The following is an 18,357-nucleotide window of genomic DNA, read 5'->3' on the forward strand; positions in this document are numbered from 1 at the left end:
CTTGTGGTTTATCCAAGCGCTGCAGCTAAAGGCTGACGTTTCAACAGGGTAATTCCCTGATGAAGCCACTCTGCAGCTGAATTCTTCCTTTTAAACTTATTGTCCTAGCAAAGGCCAAGACAAGCCAGAGTCCTGATTTAAAAAAAAGAATATGGATCCATAATATAAGCCCAACACCCGTGATGTAAGAGAGAGAAGTTACCAGAGACACCAACAAACTCGAATCCAGCTTGATTTCACATTAAACCTCTGAATCACCACAACAATTTATTTTTTTTATATTTTTTTTATTTTGGTGGCCAGTACAGTGGACACTTGGGTTGCGAACGTGATCCGTGTGGGAGGCGCGTTGGCAACCTGCAGTGTCCGCAACCCGCAGTGCCGCATTTGCACACGTGCGGGTTGTGATTCGGCACTTCTACACATGCGCAAAGCACAATTTAGCGCTTCTGCGCATGCGTGACCACCAAAACCCGGAAGTAACCCGCTCCAGTACTTCCGGGTTTTGGCGTGTCCTTAACATGAAAACGCACAACCTGAAGCGCCTGTAACCTGAGGTATGACTGTACGTAGAGGACTACTCTCTGTCTTACAAAGCTATTGTTGTCACTCCAAGGAAACCGAACCATTTCTGCCCAGGTGTATCTGCTTGCTTGTGTGAACAAAGGTTTCAGAGAGCGATCTCTTGGGTGTCTATATAAGGGGCAGCCTTAAAGACACTGAGTGATGTCTTCCATTCTGAAGGAAATCAGCCCTGAGTGCTCACTGGAAGGACAGATCCTGAAGCTGAGGCTCCAATACTTTGGGTACCTCATGAGAAGAGAAGACTCCCTGGAAAAGACCCGGATGTTGGGAAAGATGGAGGGCACAAGGAGAAGGGGACGACAGAGGACGAGATGGTTGGACAGTGTTCTCAAAGCTACGAACATGAGTTTGACCAAGCTGCGGGAGGCAGTGGAAGACAGGAGTGCCTGGCGTGCTCTGGTCCAGGGGTCACGAAGAGTCGGACACGACTAAACGACTAAGCAACAACAACAAAGTTAGGGGCCCATCACTGACTCCTGTGGCAGGGAGTTCCACAGTTCCACTGCGTGCTGTGCTCCAGCTTTGTGCCTCCACACAAATGTCTAGCAATGTCAGAGGTGGGGTTATTGTTTCGGTTCAATCATTTACTTGTATTTTATCTTGTATTTTGTTCTGTGAAATGCCCTATGATCTCTTGACGAGGGGCAGTTATATAAATTTAATAAATTTAATCATGATAAAAATAAATACACATGCCCACCTCCACACATAGGGGCTAGAGTGGGAAGAATCCTGCCCTTGGAGAAGGCGCTGTCCAGGTTTAGGCCTCATCCATTCCAAGTGACTTCCTCCCCCCTCACCACGCACTTTCTTTCTGCCGGAGATTGCTCTTGAGCGCAGCCGACTGAAGCACTGCACAAAGCTGCCTCCGCTATAAATAGCTGTGTGGTAAATAGTGCAAGAAACTAATGACCGACCGGAAAAATTAAGAGCCGAGAAATGGAAAGATCTCAGAAGCTTGTGAGGCGCGAGAAACACCCACACGCGTCTGCAGTGTGGGTTTCTCAACGGGCCACAGGGGCGCTTTGCTGCGCGGAGCTCAGTTCCTGTGGAAAACAGTCGCTGACCACCCTGAGGTGCCAGATTCAGAAGCACGAAGTCAGTGAAACAACCCCAAATGGCTCCTTCATCATCTACTGACTTCTAAATGCCCCACTTTTCAACACCGGTTTCTTAAAAAAACAAAAAACCATGTAAACACCATCTAGCAACAGTGTGGTCAAGTGGTTAGAGTGTTGGACTAGGACCCAGCAGACCAGGGTTCGAATCCCGACCATGAAGCTCACTGGGTGAGCTTGGAGTCAGTCCCTATCTGTTAGCCTAACCTACCTCACAGGGTTGTTGTGAGGGTGAGATGGGGAGGAGGAAAAAACCATGTACACCACCTTGAGTTCTTTGGAAGATAAAGGTGGTATATAAATATAAATAAACAAACAAATAATGGTGTCACGTGCCTGATAGGTTGGGTTGCCCCAGCTGCCTGTACCTTCAGTGGTGAGGGCAAAGAGCACACTGGCAAAGAAGCACCCAGCAGGATTGAACTCACGAGGGGAGATTTCAATCCTGCATTCTGCAGGCATCTGCTTCAAACAGAGGAGCGGCCTCTGTAAAGGAAGACACCTGACTATCCTTTTTTAATTTTTTGACACCTGGTTTACAGTCAGATGGGTGGGGAACAACAACAACAACATGAAATGGTGTCTGGACTACAACACTTCAGACTGGGGGCTGTTCACATGACTGAATGCTGCTCTGCACCAGTGGGCTGGGAGAATTCCCTGCACGAAGAAGACTAGCATATCAAGGAGAAGAAGAAGAGAAGAGTTTGGATTTGATATCCCGCTTTATCACTACCCTAAGGGAGTCTCAGAGCAGCTAACATTCTCCTTTCCCTTCCTCCCCCACAACAAACACTCTGTGGGGTGAGTGGGGCTGAGAGACTTCAAAGAAGTGTGACTAGCCCAAGGTCATCCAGCAACTGCATGTGGAGGAGCGGGGAAGCGAACTTGGTTCACCAGATTACGAGTCCACCGCTCTTAACCACTACACCACACTGGCAGGAGAAGGTGAGAGCAAGCGAAATTCATAAAGATGAGGCTCTTCCAAGGACTCTGTTGCTGTTCCCACTCGGAAAAATCAGGCCGAAGACCGCTTGGCAGCTGCATCGTGACTCGCAGAGGGGAAGCAGAAGAATGATAGAATTGTAGAGTTGACCACAAGGGTGACCTAGTCCAACCCACTGCAATGAAGGAATCTTTTTGTCCAATGTGGGACTCGAACCCAGATCCCATGCTTTCCTGACTGAGCTATCCCAGGAGATGTATAAGGGATGCGATCCAGTGGTGAGGGATAGGCCAGAGGCCAGAGGAGAGGGAAGCCTTTGGTGACCAAGCTAGCATTTAGCCATTAACTGCCTATCTGTTTGGCTTCATTGCTTAGAACAGCAGGGCTGTGCAATATCTGGTTTTCAACTTCGTGATATATCACCAGTTAAGTGTTGCGATATACCGGTATATCACAATGTCTGAAATAAGGATGGAGCTCTGCGGAGGCATCGGCTGGCTTCACGGTTTCCCCCACATTGCGATTTCTGCATAGCACACAGACACACATACATCATGTGGCCAGGTCAAAAATTATGGACTTCGAACCAGTTTTGGACGATATTATCAATATATCACCGATCCCAAAGGCACGGAATCCCCAGAAGGTCCCATGCTTTGTCCTGGATAAACATTGGACCCTGCAGTGGCCTGTGTGCAGACTGCTCCACGTGGCTAATCGTTCGAATTCTGCCCTCTCCCAACTGCTGGGAAAGATTAGGTGCATGAGAGAGAGTGATGGCTCCTAGGGACAGCTCAGGTGACTGCCAGGCCCGTGAGACTTAGTCAGGAGGCCGCCTCAGGTGGCAGGCTGGAGACAGAAAGGAGGGACAGCATGTCCAGTGGTGTAGTGGTTAAGAGCAGTGGACTCTTAATCTGGTGAACCGGGTTCGATTCCCCGCTCCTCCACACAGTGGCGTAGCGTGGGTTGTCAGCACCCGGGGCAAGGCAAGTAATTTGCGCCCCCTAACCTGTGGATTTGCGCCCCTTAACCCATGGATTTGCGCCCCCTAACCCATGGATTTGCCCTAACCCCAGATGTTGCGCCCGGTGCGGCCGGCCCCCCCCTGCACCCCCCACGCTACGCCACTGCCTCCACATGCAGCTGCTGGGTGACCTTGGGCCAGTCACACTTCTCTGAAGTCTCTCAGCCTCACTCACCTCACAGAGTGTTTGTTGTGGGGGAAGAAGGGAAAGGAGATTGTTAGCCGTTTTGAGACTCCTTAAGGGGTGGGACGCGGGTGGCGCTGTGGGTTAAACCACAGAGCCTAGGACTTGCCGATCAGAAGGTCGGCGGTTCGAATCCCCGTGACGGGGTGAGCTCCCGTTGCTCGGTCCCTGCTCCTGCCAACCTAGCAGTTCAAAAGCACATCAAAGTGCAAGTAGGTAAATAGGTACTGCTCCTGTGGGAAGGTAAACGGCATTTCCGTGCGCTGCTCTGGTTTGCCAGAAGCAGCTTAGTCATGCTGGCTACATGACCAGGAAGCTGTACGCCGGCTCCCTCGGCCAATAAAGTGAGATGAGAGCCGCAATCCCAGAGTCGTCTGCGACTGAAACTAATGGTCAGGGGTCCCTTTACCTTTTTAAGGGGAGTGAAAGGTGGGATATCAAGTCCAAACTCCTCCTCCTCCTTCAACCTTCATTGCACCCAGGCCACCTCCAGTAACTTCAGGCAGTGTCTGTGGGGTGTGACAGGAGGACGTCCGACAAAGAGGAGGCAGGGCACTATTTTCTCTTTCGCAGCATCTTGAGCCTGGGTGGCTGACCAGCATGAAAGATCAGGTGAATCAGAGGAGATCGGCTGCAAGGAGAGGGTTTTCTGACCACCGCTACTCAAATCCCGATCTCAGAAGATCGCAACAAAATTTAAAGTGCACAAGAAGATAAAGTCCCTACGAGAGAAGAATGGCAGATCGAGTTGACAGATTATGCCGGAATGGCAAAAATGACCCGAAGAATCAGAAATCAGGAAGACCAAACTTTCAATAAGAAATGGGGGAAATTTATAACTTATCTTAAAAACCGTTGTAAACAGTTAAAATCGTTAGTAGGGTTGGAATACCACTTGTAGTTTAATGGTGAATTTTGGACACAATGGAGAGGTAAAAAAATTGGATCATCATAAAAGATGCAGGAGGAAATGATTAACATCAGGACCCACAAAGGGGAAGAGGGAAGGCCAAGAGATTCTTTGGAATCTTGTTTTAATGTTGCACGTTGGATATGTGACTGTCAACTTTTAATCTGAAAAACCAAATAATATTTTTTTTAAGCGTGCAACGCAGCCCAAGCGCACTTTGCTCTGCACCTGCCGCACACAAAAACCTCTGCCAAAATATGTCAAAACAGCTGTGCTAATCTGACATGCCCCTCTGGCACCAAGGCAAGAGGTTGCGATGTAATTACAGCAGCCGTCGAGTCCTTATTACAGATGTCTGCTTCCCTACTGCTGCTTTGGTTTTGTTTTGGAAAGAAAGCAAAGGATCTGGGTCGAAGGCTTGAGAGACTTATTAAGTCCTTGCGGTTGTGCCTCGTGGAATTTCCAGTGGGTTGTGTCTGGGAGAGGGCAGGTGACTGGAGACGATGGAGCCCTTCCCAAGGAGAGCCAGGATTGATGCAACATCTCCTCCTGCTTCTTTCAGGAGGGGGGGACTATCAAATGAAAGGCATGTGCAACATCAGAACTACCTATTCCTCAGAAGAGCCCACTGCCTGCATTTTTGCATGAGTCACGGACCTGGCAAGGCCTCAGTTCTGGAAGGAAGCAAGCCCAAAGTACAGTAGAAGGAGCTTGCTTTATACAGCCAGGCCATTGGCTGTCGATTAGCTACCAGGCTAGGTTTAAAGCTATTGGTGTATGAAGACAGCTTGAGACAAAGATATCTAAGAGATCACTCATCCCTTACATTCCTAATTGATTGCTGCATCGATCCGTGTATCCTGCAGATACCAGCTTATCCAGAGCTATGTTCCTAATGCTGTCAGAACTGGAGCTTTAATGTGGCACCCTTTGGAACTCTCTGCCACTGCAAATCAGCCAGGCACCTGCTCTTTTTGGTGCCGCTTAAAGGCATTCGTCTTCTAAGGAGCCTTTGAAAATCGTTATCTCAGCTGGAGTCTGTACTGGATTTGAATTGGTTTTAGGCACATGCTTAAAACTACTTTTTATATTTATAACTGTTCTCAAATTTGTTTTTTTTTAATATATGCAGCTGTTTTTATATATGCAACAGTTTCTTAGCTTTTTTTGCATATATTTATTTATAACATAACGGAGTATAACAGCATAGGGCAAATGGAATAAAAGTAGAAAGGGATATCTGGCGCTAAACATGTAGGGGCAGATTTCCACACCAAAAGAAACACAATAAAATCATATCACAAGGTTCCAAGAAAGGCCAATGGGTTTACATTACTCTGTATCTTATTAATCTGGTCAACAACAACAACAACAGCAATTTATTACTTATATCATGCCCCTCTGGCCATGCCTCCCCAGCCACTCTGGGCGGCTTCCAACAGGATATTAAAAACATCAAACATTAAAAACTTCCCTAAACAGGGCTGTCTTCAGATGTCTTCTAAAAGTCAGATACTGTAGTTGTTTATTTCCTTGACATCTAGTGGGAGGGTGTTCCACAGGGTGGGTGCCACTACCAAGAAGGCCCTCTGCCTGGTTCCTTGTACCCTTACTTCTCACAGGGAGGGAACCGCCAGAAGGCCCTCGGAGGTGGACCTCAGTGTCCAGGCTGAACGATGGGGGTGGAGACGCTCCTTCAGATATACTGGGCTGAGGCCGTTTAGGGCTTTAAAGGTCAGCACCAACACTTTGAATTCTGCTTGGAAATGTACTGGGAGCCAATATAGGTCTTTCAGGACCAATGTTATATCGTCTCAGCAGCTACTCCCAGTCACCTGTCTAGCTGCCGCATTCTGGATTAATTATAGTTGATCTCTCCATAAAAACATCATCTTGTCTACCCTCTCTGGTTCTTATTATATATGTAAGCTCAACCATGCATACTATGCCCCAGATTTAAGACATCCATTCTCTTGTGAATGATTTTCCCACCCCCCTGCCTATAATTTTGACAAATAATAATTACGTCAGCAGTTAAGCGATGTTGCGTTAATGTCTTCTATTAGTACAGATTCTTTAACATATCCAAATAGTAAAATTGGAGGATTTTACTATTACATGGATAAAGTCTAGCCAGTTATAACTTCAGTCTCCATATACATAGAAAGACAGATGACAGATAAATAACTAGCCAGCTAGATAAAGCAGCTGTTTTCAAGGTTTTATATATGTAACTGTTTTATAACTGTAATGGCTTTAGGGGTTGCTTGTGCGTAAGTTACCGCCGCTCTGGGCTAGGTTGCCTGGTTAAACCGTTTCTGTCTGGACAGCCATCCACTCCGTGGCTGTTCAGTCGCTAGCAGAATCCGTCAGTGGGCGTTTCTTGAACCTCTTCCAGCAAAGAAGTTCTTTGACGCCAAGTCGCCGCCTACTTTCCCTGCGCGGAAGTCTTCTGCGCAGGGTGGGTGTGGGCAGCGGAGGACCTGTGCTCTCCTCGCTGGTCTCCTGCGAAGAGTCCTGGAGCCTCCTCTCTGCTTTCCCCATCGGCCTCCCTCTATCCCTGGTGTTGCGCTGATTTTCTTCCCCAGCCAGAGACCTGCCTCTCTCCCTGCTTGGCCCCTCTCCAGCATCGCTGTGGAGCCTCGCCTCCTCCTCTAGTTCCGATGGCAGTTCCCTGACAATAACTATTGCAAATAGTTTTGGGAAGTGACTCGAAAATATTGGTACTATACTGTAATGTCTACCTAGCTCAGCCTTGTTTGCAATGGCAGGTAGAGGCTCTGCAAGATTTCAAACAGGAGACATTTCAGGCCCCGCCAGAAGATGCCAGGGTCTGAACATGGCACCTTCTGCATCCCCAACACATGTCCTTCTGCTGAGCTATGGCCCTGCCAGGGGGCTTTGGGGAGTGGGGTTTGGTGGAGATTTGCCAGGGATTGGCGAGCGAAACAAGCAGGGGTATGCGTCCCTGGTTAAGGCAAATTCACACCAAAATGCTGGCAAATTTTCGTGAGGACACACACATGCGCATATTTGCAAATGGGGAAATGAGAAGAGCTGAAGTCAAGAATGGGAATATGAGGAGGCGAAGAAATGGAGGCAGTGAGAGATTTTACTTTCTTGGGCTCCATGATCACTGCAGATGGTGACAGCAGTCACGAAATTAAAAGACGCCTGCTTCTTGGGAGAAAAGCAATGACAAACCTGGACAGCATCTTCAAAAGCAGAGACATCACCTTGCTGACAAAGGTCCGTATAGTTAAAGCTATGGTTTTCCCAGCAGTGATGTATGGAAGTGAGAGCTGGACCATAAAGAAGGCTGATCCCCGAAGAATTGATGCTTTTGAATTATGGTGGTGGAGGAGACTCTTGAGAGTCCCATGGACTGCAAGAAGATCCAACCTATCCATTCTTAAGAAAATGAGCCCTGAGTGCTCACTGGAAGGACAGATCGTGAAGCTGAGGCTCCAATACTTTGGCCACCTCATGAGAAGAGAAGACTCCCTGGAAAAGACCCTGATGTTGGGAAAGATGGAGGGCACAAGGAGAAGGGGACGAGAGAGGATGAGATGGTTGGACAGTGTTCTCAAAGCTACCAGCATGAGTTTGACCAAACTCTGGGAGGCAGTGGAAGACAGGAGTGCCTGGTGTGCTCTGGTCCATGGGGTCACGAAGAGTCGGACACGACTAAACGACTAAACAACAACAAACCTGTCCCTGACCCTAGTGACGCACATGCACTTGCTATGCCCCATGCCAGGCACATATCCAACTACCATGTGAAGCGATGTGCCAACATATGCACACTGAGCTCCTCCATGCAAGGGCCAATCCGGAAGCTGCAGTGCTGCAACACTGCCAGAATAAGAATACCAGTGAGATCGCTTCCAGGCAACCTGATTATCGTGCGTTGACCTTGATTTGGTTGCAGAGAGGTTATATACAATGTCGCCTCAATAAATTTCCACCCCGCACTTTCCAGTGTGTTCCCCCGTCATGAACCTTACTGCAAAAAAGTTCAGCGGGTGGGTGGGGAAGAGAACGGGTTTGTCCTGCCTCAGTACCAAATTTGCTTTAATTGGGCGACCCGAATTTGCCTGCATGTGATTGAATCCCACCCACACACAAAAAGATCAGAAATGAAACCACCAAACTCGGTCCGTGATGCAACGTTAAGAACGAAAGTCGTTCCTCTTAAGATCCCATTCTTGCTACAGAACCAGCCGATCGACATCTCCCCATGGAGCGTGGCTCTCTCTATGGGTCATGTGTGGGCAAAACCTCATTTGTTAAGCTGAAACGAATACGTTCAAATAAACTCTACCCACATTGCCTAATGGACAGAGAGGCTCAGAGGGAGGCCAAGAGTTTTGTTTACCTTTGTCTAATAGGTGCCACAAGAAGCAAGATCACAAGTGGGACTTCAGATGGCCTAACAAAAAACACAGACTCTCCTCCCCTGAAGCAGCTAAGGCAGATCCACGGCAGGCAACACCCCAGGACTACCCACCCTGAAACAACTCAATAAATGTGTTCCTATCTCCCTGGCCTGCAGGACTGCCATGAAAAGAGGAAGCCGCTGAACATTAGCCTCCTTTTCAAAGGCTTGATCAAGGCATAGCGTTCTATCCTCACAATATTCATCTGAGTACAGGAGAAATTTGGATAAGTTCGCATTTAAAGGTGAACCTAACAAACTCACACTTCCCCAAAACAAGACGTGAACTGAAGGACAGTCATCCTTCAGAATTTCACACTGTTCTAAATTTCATAACACAGCTCTCAAAGCAACCTGTCTGTGTTCGAAAGCTATTATTTACTGGCTCACTCTTTCCTTTCTGTGCAGGACCCATAGCGACATTTCCTTTAAGGACAAAGGCTCACAAAGAATCTATAAGTACGAGCACAATGCACTGCCTGGCTAGATCACACCAGTTCCACAAAGCCCAGTGTACTGTTTCCAGTAATGGACAGCCAGAATGCTTTGGCAACTCACAGGGCAGAAGGACGGTTACAGCCACCCTGTTGTCATCCACAAGTGCCTGATACTTCACCGTTGAATGTGAAGATCCAATTTAGTTTCATGCTGAAGAGCAGGGGTCTGCAAACTTTTTCAGCAGGGGGCTGGTCCACTGTCCCTCAGACCTTGTGGGGGCCGGACTATATTTTTGGGGGGAAATATGAACGAATTCCTATGCCCCACAAATAACCCAGAGATGGATTTTAAATAAAAGGACACATTCTACTCATGTAAAAACACCAGGCAGGCCCCACAAATAACCCAGAGATGCATTTTAAATAAAAGGACACATTCTACTCATGTAAAAACATGCAGATTCCTGGACCGTCTGCGGGCCAGATTTAGAAGGCAATTTAGAAACCAATTGAGCCTTCAGTAAATCTGTCTTCCAGGATAATGTCTAATCCACGGGTAGGCAAACTAAGGCCCAGGGGCCAGATCTGGCCCAATCACCTTCTAAGTCCAACCCCCTGCAACGAAGGAACGTTCAAAGCTGACTTTTTCTCACTCCCGTTGCTGCTCGTTTGCTAGGAGAGGACTGTTTGGACACAGTGAAGAGGCTCAGCAGCCGCCTGAAAGCCTCAGGAACAGTGGTGAAGCCATAGTTTATCCGTTATCTCTGAATTGGGTCAATGGCATTATGGTGTATTGCATATTATTGGATGCGGGGAGGACTGCTGTGTGGCCCAGCCCCCTCAGGAATATCTCAGCCGCCTTCCCTGTAGGCTCAGTGGTCAACTGAAGAATTCAGCAGGGAGCACATAGCCTTGTTAGTTTCTGTTGCACGGGCACAGTCCAAAGGCCTGCGAAATAAGCTATGAAATGCAGAAAATAACTAACATCACTAAGGATGAGGTATTTGTTTGTCTTCCATCAGCAGTGGAACTGCCTGCAAGCAAGGGATGTTAAGTGCCAGTGGAAATGATGGAGGAAGAGGATGAAGGAGTCAGCCCTGGCAGAAGACTTTGGAGATTATAAGAAAACCAGGGCAAGGAATTCTCTCGCTGCGATTCCTGCACTGCGGAGGGTTGGACTAGATGACCCCTGGGGTCCCTTCCAACTCTATCTATGGAATGGGGAACCTGTGGACCTCCAGCTGTTGTTGGAGCACAACTCCCATCATCTCTGACTTCCAACTACATTGGCAGGAGCTGATGGGTGTAGAGGGTCCAATGAGATTTGGGGGGGGGGGGGATTGCCCCTTGAGATAAGGGACAAGTCTGCCCAGCTCTCATTTCAATGCAAACCTAGTTCTGAATTAATGCTTTCCAAAAAAAACCCGAAACGCAGTTATGTTTCAAACTTCCACTGAATTTTGCAATGTGGTTTTCCAAAAAAACCAAGCCTTCAAAAACCATATATATGTGGGGAAAGGGTAGATTTAAAAAAAATAAAATGCATATGTTCATGGAAAGCAACATGCAAAAGTGCATTGTTAAGGGAAATTGCTGGCAAAAAAAAATATTTACATCAGGCAAAAATGCACACACAAAATGTCTTCCTTAGGAGGAATGCACACAAATTCACACTAGTGAATTTCTGCGAGGGTTTTCAAATCACAAGCTGCTGCAAACTGAACATAAGATTTGGGGGAAACGATAAAATGGAATTAACAGGCTTATCCACCACTAAGCGGGTCTGATTTAAAGGCAGCAGCAAATCTCCGACAAGGAAGCTCTGACAAGGTAGCTGAGGCCTGCTTCTTTGAGTGTGTGTTTGCCTGACACATTCAGCACTACAGCAACCGGATGAAAGGGGTACAAGGAACTTGTACCTTTAATAATTCTGAAGGAGAAGGGCTGTCTACGTGTTCAACGTGCCTTCACCCCATGTGGCAATGGGGATTGCCAGCTTAGAGGTCCCCCCGCCCTCTGGCCAATACATTTGAAGTGTAAGGTTTTCAATAGCTGGCATCTTTCCTGAGAAATTTCCAAATACCCCCATGTCTTCTGATGCAGGAAATCAATAGGCACACATTTCTTGTCGATGCCTGAATGACCGCGAGGTGCAAACACTCTCTCTAGCCTTCTCATTAGATGTGCAAGATAGTTGGCAAAAAAAAATATGTCGCCTTCGCGCAGCAAATCTTCCACCTTTTGCAAATGTGCAAGATTTTGAACAGCACAGGATAAAAGATAAAATTGATCATGCCTGGCCACTCACAGGACCCAGGTAATCATTCTGAAAAGTTTTAAGGCTGAGAGAGAACATTATGAAAATGATTTATAGGTGGTACATGACCCCAGTCAAGCTTGCAAAAATTTATCATATGCCCAGTAATAAATGCTGGAAATGTAAGGAAACTGAAGGTACTTTCTACCACCTTTGGTGGACGTGCCCAAGGATTAAGGTATTCTGGGAAATGATTTATAATGAAATGAAAAAGGTGCTTAAATGCACGTTCGTGAAGAAACCAGAAGCCTTTCTCCTGGGCATGGCAGGCCAATTGGTGTCAAGGAAAGATAGGACGTTTTTTATGTACGCTACAACAGCAGCAAGAGTACTGTTAGCAAAGTATTGGAAGACACAAGAACTACCCACACTGGAAGAATGGCAGACCAAGGTAATAGACTACATGGGACTGGCGGAGATGACCGGCAGAATCCGAGACCAAGGGAAAGAGACGGTGGAAGAAGATTGGAAGAAATTTAAAATCTATCTTAAGAACTGTTGTAAAATTAATGAATGCTAAAATGTTTTGGGTAATGTAAAATAGAATTGCAGCGATTAACAATTGGATATGAGAAATAAGATCTAAAGAAAGTGTTATATTGAAATTAGGGGATGCTGAAAAGATTGATAACAGGGATGCAGAAAGGGGAGGTATGGGGAAGTCGCTGAAAGAAGGTTCAAGAAAAGAAAGGTTAAGAAAGTATATGTGTTTATATGTTTGTATGTCTATGTATTGTCTTGTATTGTTTTGTATTATGTGTGGAAAAACCAATAAAAAATTTATTAAAAAAAAAAAAGAGATTCCACACACGCTTACCTACCTAGCAGCAAGATCCCATAGATTTACTGCTGAATAAACCCGTGTTGAATTGTGCTTTTGGTGACTCTCAAACTTACTGTTTTCTCTTCTCCCTCCCTTCCCACCCCCCATCAAATGCGCCCCATTTGTTTTAGCCATTAAAATGCAGGGATTTCAATGAAAATGGAATTCTGATTGAAAAACCCATTCATCTGATTCATTTCTCTTCCAATTTCTTTTCATTAATATGTAGCTCATAGACTTGGATGCGACTTTATTCAAAAAGAAGGCTGTGGATCCTGTTGAGAAGCAATCAAATGCATCTCTTCCCTGGAGAAATAAACATTGGCTTACCCAGAAAAAATATATATATTACAAGAATGGTAGGCACCACCTTTGGGTATTTTGAGCACCAGCCGCAGAGCAGGGCTGGGTGAAATGTCAGCTACCAGGTGCACCCGAAAAACACCAGACGCTGGGATTGGTTAAGGAGCAAAGGAAGGATTTCTGAAAACACATAATTAACTGATGAAACACCTTGTCAGAAGGTGCAGCGATAGCCATTAGGTGAGATGGCTTTGGAAAAAACAGACAAAAGTCCTGGGGCAACAGGGTTCTACCTTCTTTTTGGTGAGGATGGCGAAAGGTGCTATTGATTCGTGTATTTGAAACATTTCCTACGTGCTCTTCGTTGCACAGCAATTTCAGAGCAGGTTACAACTCAAACACTCTCAAATTCGCAACGCAGGTGCTAAAATTAGCAGCAGCTTATCTAACAACGACGATACTGGCACCAGATGTTACTGGAAGACAGGTGCCCAAGACTTAAAAGAGCAGGTGCCACAGGGTCTGCTTTGCTTGGTCACAGAGGGTAGGGAGTTCTAAAGCTGGGGTGCCACCACTGAGAAGGCCGCCTCTCATGTTGCCATTTAGCAGACACCAGCCAAAGATGGTGTAATCCAAAGGAAAAACTCACTGGCATAGCCCAGTACACTAACCAGTGGGAGCTGCTGCCCATTGGGACTCATAGGGACCTCCATTGGTTCAAAATCTACACTGTATGGGGCTTTGTAAGTCAGTATGGATGGTACTTGCAGGCTCAAAGGATCTAGGAGTCTTGGTTGACCACAAACTTGACATGAGCCAACAGTGTGACGCGGCAGCTAAAAAAGCCAATGCAATTCTGGGCTGCATCAATAGGAGTATAGCATCTAGATCAAGGGAAGTAATAGTGCCACTGTATTCTGCTCTGGTCAGACCTCACCTGGAGTACTGTGTCCAGTTCTGGGCACCACAGTTCAAGAAGGACACTGACAAACTGGAACGTGTCCAGAGGAGGGCAACCAAAATGGTCAAAGGCCTGGAAATGATGCCTTATGAGGAACGGCTAAGGGAGCTGGGCATGTTTAGCCTGGAGAAGAGGAGGTTAAGGGGTGATATGATAGCCATGTTCAAATATATAAAAGGATGTCACATAGAGGAGGGAGAAAGGTTGTTTTCTGCTGCTCCAGAGAAGCGGACACGGAGCAATGGATCCAAACTACAAGAAAGAAGATTCCACCTAAACATTAGGAAGAACTTCCTGACAGTAAGAGCTGTTTGACAGTGGAATTTGCTGCCAAGGAGTGTGGTGGAGTCTCCTTCTTTGGAGGTCTTTAAGCAGAGGCTTGACAACCATATGTCAGGAGTGCTCTGATGGTGTTTCCTGCTTGGCAGGGGGTTGGACTCGATGGCCCTTGTGGTCTCTTCCAACTCTTTGATTCTATGATTCTATGATTCAAAGAGGATGAACCTCCAAATGCCACATGATCAGAGGACAGAATAACACAGGAAGTTGTCTCAGGCCATCTTAGGCCAATGGTCCATCTCAATCTCCAGGGCGTCAAGCAGGAACCTTTCCCAGCCTGACGTGGAGATGCTGGAATTGAACTTGGGAATTTTTGCATGCACAGCAAACGCTCTACCACTGAGATACGGACATTCCCTGGTAGATGCCCATCATCCGAATACCAAGCTTGTTTTCTCAAGCTCTGGAGGGCAGGACTTCAGCCAATGGCTTCAAGTTACAAGGAAGGAGATTGCGACTGAACATCAGAAAAAAACTTTCTGGCTGTAAGAGCTGTTCAGCAGTGGAACGAACTCCCTAGCGAGGTGGTGGACTCTCCTTCCTTGGGGGTTTTCGAGGAGAAGTTGGGTGGCCATCTGTCATGGATGCTTCAGCTGAGATTCCTGCATTGCAGAGGGTTGGACTAGCTGGCCTTCGGGGTCCCTTCCAATTCTATGATTCCTGGAGCTTCATGGTGAAGCTTGGGTAAGAAATGTAATAATCAATAGCAATGTCCATCATTGTATGATGGTCGAGGGAGATGTTTGGTCAGGCCCAGCAAGATAATTCATTTGTTCTTTTAAGTTCCCCGGTTTCAGGTTTCTAGCTACCCTGGTAACCAGGTCTTTTGCACGCACACACACCTGAAAAAGCCTTGATTCCACCCCCCAAACCATCAAATACCCCAAAGCAGGGAAGAGAGTCCTTGAGCATACACATGTGCATAGGGGAACCTATGGCTCTCCAGATGTTTCTAGCTCCAGTTTCCATTATCCCTAGCCAGCATGGCCAATGGCCAGGGAGAAGGGGAGTTTTAGTAGTCCTGCCACATTTGGAGGGCCACAGATTCCCCCAGCCCTGGTAGACAACATCACACATCACATCACAAACAGGTGCCAAGCTCCCTTAGATGCCAAACAGCCCCAGGAGAAGCTCAGTGACTCACCCAGCCTTCGAAGCTGTCCGAGGACCCGGTGCCGTGCAGGAGGTCATGGAAGTGCACGGTGCAATTGGCCACAAAGTCATCGTAGCCAATGGGGGTGCCGTGGAAGACGGCCAGTTCCAGCTGCCGCCCGTCGTTGACCGGGGCACAGAACTCCTCATTGTAGGTCGGCGTGTTGGTCTTCTGCTTGGTGCTGGTCTGCCCCACCCTCACCTGGTCCACGCTCAGCGTGATGTAGGGGTCCAGGAGCTGCTGCCCCTTCTTGAAGAGCGTGTGCCTGAGGGACCAGCGGGTGGGCTGCAGCCCCACGGCCTCCCCGATGCGCACCTTCATGTAGCCGTTGAACTTCATGGCTCCGGACGGGGGGGGGGGGAACAGAGGGATGCGTCCTCTTCGGAGAAGTAAGGTGCTGTCCTACTGAGTCTGTGGTAGCCAGGAGAGTAGCTTGGCAGTCCTCAGGGGACAGGGCAGCCGGTGGTGGCAGCTCCTGGTCTCTGGGCCATGCTGTCGAGGGCACCGACCCAAACCCAGCCCTTTGCCCCCCTGTCTTCCCTTTCCAGGAAGGAAGGAGACGAACCAACTTGCTGAATCACTTCTCTTCTTCACAGTGGAGAGGAGCTAATTCCTTCACCTCCTTTGGGAGATAACAGGAGCATGGAAATTGACACACAGAGAGAGAAACAGAGAGAGAGAGAGAGAGAGAGAGAGAAGCGAAGCAGCTTTCCAGAGCCCTGCCGTCTGGTGCCAAACACCCCAGAGCTCCCGGCTATGTGCACATCAGCCACCGAACACCCTTAGCTGTTCTTGGTTCTCACAGACAAACCGCTTCAGTTTCCCCCCTCCCTTTAGTTCAGGAAGAAACTGCAGCAGAGTGAGAAGGGGGGGGACCTCTCTTTCCCCCCTTTTCCTGAGCCGCTCACCCAAACCACAAGCCACAAATCCACAGATAAGAGAGAGCAGGCTTTCAGTTCGGCAGAATCTTCCTCTCTCTCTGCTCAGTATTTGCTTCCTTCCTTCTCCTGCCCGGGTGGTTTGAGAAGAGCGTCTCCTCCTCCTGAGAGACACACAGAGAGAACAACCCAACACAAGTGGTTGTTGAGCAAGGGAAACACCTGAGAGATGTGACTAGCCCACGAGAAGGGAAGGCCGAGGGGTGGGGCTTCCAGCTAGCCTTGCAAGGACTTGTCCCGGCGGCGGCTGCTGCTTCTGTGTGTAGCTCTAACCTGTTCTTCAGAACTACAGCTGTCATTTTATCACAAGCACACACTCTCCAAAACCCCATAGTGCAAAGAGCTCTCTTTCTCGCCCCCTCCTGGCTCCTTTGCTGGGAAAGGTCTTCGGCCAATTCCTGCACCTTCAGATTCCTCCAGGAAGGCGTGTCTCCAAAGCCACTTATTTGAATCTCTGTTGGCAACTTCGCTCCCTCCCTCTTTCTCGGAGGAGGAGCCACAGCTGGAATATCCACTTCTTCTTCTTCTTCTTCACATCCCCCAGCAAAATTAACATCTTGTCTCAGAGGACAGGAGCAGCCAGAAAAGAAGGGTGAAATTTCGCCTCCTCTCAACTTCTTTGCATCTCAACCCACATGGAGGCGCATCTTGCTTTGCATTTTTAAAAAATAAAATAAAATTGCTTTCTTTATTCCCCTCCCCACCTTTTTAAAAGCATATTTTTATTGGGTTTTATAAATTTACAAAGCTGAACATGAAAACAATAAGTAAGGCATCATAAGAAATAAGAAACATCCCATATTCATTCCTACTCAAGTCAGTTAAAAATTAAATTTTGTTTCATTATGCAGCTTGGAGTTATCAGGAGGGTGGAGTTTGGTTTGTCCATCGTAGTGGAACACACCATCAACCTGTCACAGCGATGCTAATTTGATGTTTCTATGTTGATATTATGACAGCCATATCTGTTGTTGAATGGATGATAACTGGTCTGTCCCATGATTGTCATTAACAGATGAAATAAAGGGTCACCAAATGGTAAATAAATATCTAGTTTCTCTTTGCTTTGCTTCCCCTTCCTTTTTAGATTCCGCTTGCAACATTCGTTTGTTTTAACTGTGTTAACTGGGGGCAGAGTTACAACGACAAACAACAACAACAACAACAATTTATTTTTTATACCCTGTCCATCTGGCTGGGTTTCCCCAGCCACTCTGGATGGCTCCCAACAAAATATTAAAAGCACAATAAAACATCAAACATTAAAAACTTCCCTAAACAGGGCTGCCTTCAGATGTCTTCTAAAAGTCAGGTAGTTGTTTATTTCCTTGACATCTGGTGGGAGGGCATTCCACAGGGCGGGTGCCACTACCGAGAAGGCCCTCTGCCTGGTTCCCTGTAACCTCACTTCTCGCAGTGAGGGAACCACCAGAAGGCCCTCGGCGCTGGACCTCAGTGTCGGGCAGAACGATGGAGGTGGAGACGCTCCTTCAGGTTATTGCTACTGCTTGTTACTGTGGTATGATTTGTGTGTGTGTTTATATTGCAAATTCAGGTGATCATTGGATGAAGGACAGTATTTAAATTTAATAAATAAAATTTAATAAATAAATGCATCTTCATATTAGATTGCTGCACACCAGCCTAATCTGCAAGCGGCGCAAAATTCCAGCGGTTTGAGGTGCTTACCCAAGGTTCGAGTATTCTTTTGGGAATGAGGCATAGCGGAGGCTGTGGTGTCTTTGTGATATATGGTTTATTTATATAGATATACAACCTGAGCCGGCGATGGAGAGGTTCACAGCATTAACACCCCATGAGGGTCTTGTTTCTCCCAGAGCTGCAGCCTTAGGTTCAAGCAGAGATCTAGCATTCCTTGCC

At 47.3% G+C, this 18,357-nt stretch overlaps 1 protein-coding gene across 4 annotated transcripts in view; it reads right to left on the minus strand.

Annotated features, from left to right (window-relative positions):
• The window catches only part of PRKCH (protein kinase C eta), a 117,481-nt gene extending 100,474 nt beyond the window's left edge, over positions 1–17,007 (minus strand). For all 4 annotated transcript variants that reach the window (XR_014548137.1, XR_014548138.1, XR_014548139.1 and 1 more), the window contains exon 1: positions 15,530–17,007. Coding sequence is in view for 1 of the 4 variants with exons in the window: in XM_083614064.1 (XP_083470190.1) it covers positions 15,530–15,877 (348 nt within the window). In the remaining 3 variants the exon portion in view is untranslated. The remainder of the gene's footprint in view (positions 1–15,529) is intronic.
• Positions 17,008–18,357: the final 1,350 nt, after the last annotated feature.

The sequence above is a fragment of the Podarcis filfolensis genome, assembly GCF_964270895.1.
Source record: "Podarcis filfolensis genome assembly, chromosome: 1".
NCBI lineage: Eukaryota > Metazoa > Chordata > Lepidosauria > Squamata > Lacertidae > Podarcis > Podarcis filfolensis.